The 3,656-nt window shown below is 39.1% G+C and overlaps 1 protein-coding gene across 2 annotated transcripts in view; it reads left to right on the forward strand.

Moving 5' to 3' along the window:
• The window catches only part of ZFYVE9 (zinc finger, FYVE domain containing 9), a 237,491-nt gene that overhangs the window by 197,259 nt on the left and 36,576 nt on the right, over nt 1-3,656 (forward strand). For both annotated transcript variants that reach the window (XM_006839767.1, XM_006839768.1), the window contains one exon: nt 10-92. In XM_006839767.1, coding sequence (XP_006839830.1) covers nt 10-92 — 83 coding nt within the window. The remainder of the gene's footprint in view (nt 1-9; nt 93-3,656) is intronic.

Consider the following 3,656-nt stretch of genomic DNA (forward strand, 5'->3'; position numbering starts at 1 on the left):
TTTCCATAGTTTATCCATGCCCATTGTTCAGTGTCAGATTTCGGAAGCCATTATTTGGAGAGACGGGGCATACCATCATGAATCTTCTTGCTGTAAGTTGGAAAATTACCTTTTTCTTTACTAGGGTTTATATGGTAGAAGGAAGACAAGGATCTTATTATTTTGTTGTTAATAGCCATGCCTCTGATATTTAAGCAGGTAAAGGTTTATACTGGAGGAGAAGTTCAGAACATAACTGTATATTTGGGAAAGTATATGGAGCTCTGTGGTGAAATAGTTCATGATTCCAGCCCTAATCACATACTTGTTACATAAGTGACCTTGCCAGGATTAGTTTGAGAACTGGAGGTAATATAATTAAAACACCTGCATTTTTCTTGTTTTTGTTTTAAACCTGACATCCTAGAGATATCTCTATGTCTATTGTTGTTGTTGTCAGGTGCCATTGAGTTGGAACCAACTCATAGCGACCCCATGCACAGCAGAACGAAACAATGTCCAATCCTGGGCCAACCTCACTACCGCTGCCACACTTGAGTCCATCAATGATGCCACCTGGCCAATCCATCTCGTTAGGGGGCTTCCTCTTTTTCTCTGACCCTCCACCTTACCCAGCCTGACATCCTTCTCCAGCCACTGTTTCCTCCGGACAATATGTCCAAAGTATGAGAGGCGAAGCTTAGCCATCCTGGCCTCCAAGGAGCACTCTGGCTATACTTCTTCCAAAACAGATCTATTGGTTCTTTTGGCAGTCCATGGCACTTTCAGTATTCTCCTCCAACACCACAACTCAAAGGCATCAATTCTTCTACGATCTTCCTTATTCACTATCCAGCTTTCGCATCCATATGAGGCTATTGAAAACACCATGGCCTGGGTCAGGCGCACCTTAGTCCTCAAGCTGACATCTCTGCTCTTCAATACTTTAAAAAGTTCCTGTGTAGCAGATTTGCCCAATGCAATACGTCATCTGATCTCTTGACTGCTGCTTCCACGAGTGTTGATAGTTGATCCAAGAAGAGTGAAGTCCTTGACAACTTCAGTCTTTTCTCCATTGATAAGAATGTTGTCCATTGGTCCAGTGGTGAGGATTTTTGTTTTCTTGACGTTGAGATGTAATCCATATCGAAGGCTGTGCTCTTTGATCTTCTTAAGTAAATGTTTCAAGTCCTCTTCACTTTCAGCAAGCAAGGTTGTATCATCTGCATATCGCAGGTTGTTAATGAGTCTTCCTCCAATCCTGATGCCACGTTTTTCTTCATAGAACCCAGCTTCTCGTATTATTTGCTCAGCATACAGGTTGAATAAGTATAGTGAAAGAACACAACCTTGTCTCACACCTTTTCCAATGTTAAAACATTCAGTGTTCCTAAGAGAGCTTTGTTACTTCAAGGAGCTGTTCGAACTCCCATACTCTGTTCGAACAACTGCTTCTTGGTCCAGGTACAGATTCCTCAGAAGTACAATTAAGTGTTCTGGAATACTCATACTTCTCAATGTTGTCCATAGCTTGTCATGATCCACACAATCGAAAGCCTTTGTGTAGTTAATAAAGCACAGGTAAACATCCTTCTGGTATTCTCTGCTTTCAGCCAAGATCCATCGGACATCAGCAATGATATCTCTCGTTCCACGGCCTCTTCTGAATCCAGCTTGAACCTCTGGAAGTTCTCTGTCAATGTATGATTGTAGCCGTTTCTGTATTACCTTTAGCAAAACTTTACTCGCTTGAGATATCAAAGAGATTGTCCAATGATTTCCACATTCTGTTGGGTCACCTCTCTTTGGAATGGGCATAAATATTGATGTCTTCCAATCAGTTGGCCAGATAGTTGTCTTCCAAATTTCTTGGCAGAGATGAGTGAGTGCCTCTTGTGCTGCTTCACTTTCTTGAAAGATTTCAATTTTTATTCCATCAATTCCTGGTATCTTGTTCTTTGCCACTTCTTTCTATGCACTTTGGATTTCCTCTCTGAGTATCATTGGCTCTTGTTCATATGGTATCTCTTGAAATGGTTGAACATTAACCATTTCCTTTTGGTACAAAGACTCTGTGTATTCCTTCCATCTTTTCTTGATGCATTCTGCATCATTCAATAATTTGCCCAGTGAATCTTTCAATAACGAAAGTCGAGGCTTGAATTTTTTCTTCAGTTCCCCCAGCTTGAGAAATGCTGACCGTGTTCTTCCCTTTTGGTTTTCTAACTGTAAATCTTTGCATATTTTATTATAGTATTTGGCTTTATCTTCTCGAGCTGATCTTTGAAATTTTCTGTTCAGCTCTTGCATCTCTTCAATTTTTCAGTCTATGTCTATAGAGCTTACTTGTACAGGCAGAGATTGGTCAGAGGCTGTGCTCAAATACCTTGAGCCTATATGGCTTCGACTTCTGCTGATGGTTCTGTATATGGGCTAGGATTCAAATTTCATGCTTTTCCTTCCTACTGGGCTCTCTCACATCTCCTCTGCAGGTATAGGCTTTGACTTCATTGTTCAGAGCAAGTGGTTGGCTTGGGCCCATTAAAGACTGCAATCCATACACACAAGCCAAGGTTGATCATGGATATTTGGAGAGTGTATGAAGCTTTCTATGGCTGCCTTATCTCACAGAACTCTTTATTAAATATCTGACTAGTCTGCTTATTTATTGCTTGCCCCTAAACTGGCCAGCAGCTTCAGACTACAATTGCTGCTGCCAAAGTCAGACCTAGGGAGCTCCTTGAAGTAACAAAGCTCTCTTAGTTGAACTAGCTGGGGAAACAGTTATGAGCATCCCCTAGCAAGAACATCACAGATTGAACTCTGCTATTCTGATCTGAAATTCAAAAATTACATAAATGAACTCTTCTTGGTGTATTATATGCCTTTGGTATAATTCCAGAAACCGTTTTTCCCAGTGTTTTATTTGCTTTGGGGGAGTGGATTTACTGATTGGCTTACTCCATCATGTCAGAAGTTGTAAGACCAGTTATCTTTTAAAGCTATTCAAAGAAAAAGAATAAAATCATGTGGATTTACCTATGTGGTTATTTCTGGTGCTCTTCATTTCTTGGTGTGTATACCCATATTTTTATCTTGTGTCATGTTCCTTCTGCTTGTAGAATTTTCTGTAACTTTTTGAGTATGGGTCCTCTGGTGATGGATTCTTCCAGCTTTTGTATTTCTATCTTTATTTTAACTTTATATTTCAAAGATACTTTACTGGGAAGCCAATTCTAGATTGACAGTTTTCTTGAGTATTTTAAAGATGGTTCTCCACTGTCTCTGGCTTGCATTGTTACCGATAGAAAATATGTTTTTATTTTTATCTTTGTTCTGCACTTAATGTTTCTTTTTATCTTTGACTAAATTTCTTTCTTTCTTTATCATTGCTTTTGAGCAAGATGCCTTGGTATAGTTTTCTTTGTGTCTTGTGCTTGGGAGTTGTTAAGCTTCTTTGAGGTTTGGGTTTATAATTTTCATCAAATATTTTTTTCTGTCTACTCCCTTCCTCTCCTTTAGAGACTCCAATTATATGAAATTGCTCACTAATGTGCTATTTATTTATTTTCCAGTATTTTTTCTTTTTGTGATTTTGAGTAACTTTTATTGCTGTGTCTTCAAGTTCACTAATCTTTTCTTCTGCAATGTATTTGTTGTTGTTGTTAAGTGCTGTC

Source organism: Chrysochloris asiatica, unplaced genomic scaffold, assembly GCF_000296735.1.
Source record: "Chrysochloris asiatica unplaced genomic scaffold, ChrAsi1.0 scaffold00026, whole genome shotgun sequence".
Lineage (NCBI taxonomy): Eukaryota > Metazoa > Chordata > Mammalia > Afrosoricida > Chrysochloridae > Chrysochloris > Chrysochloris asiatica.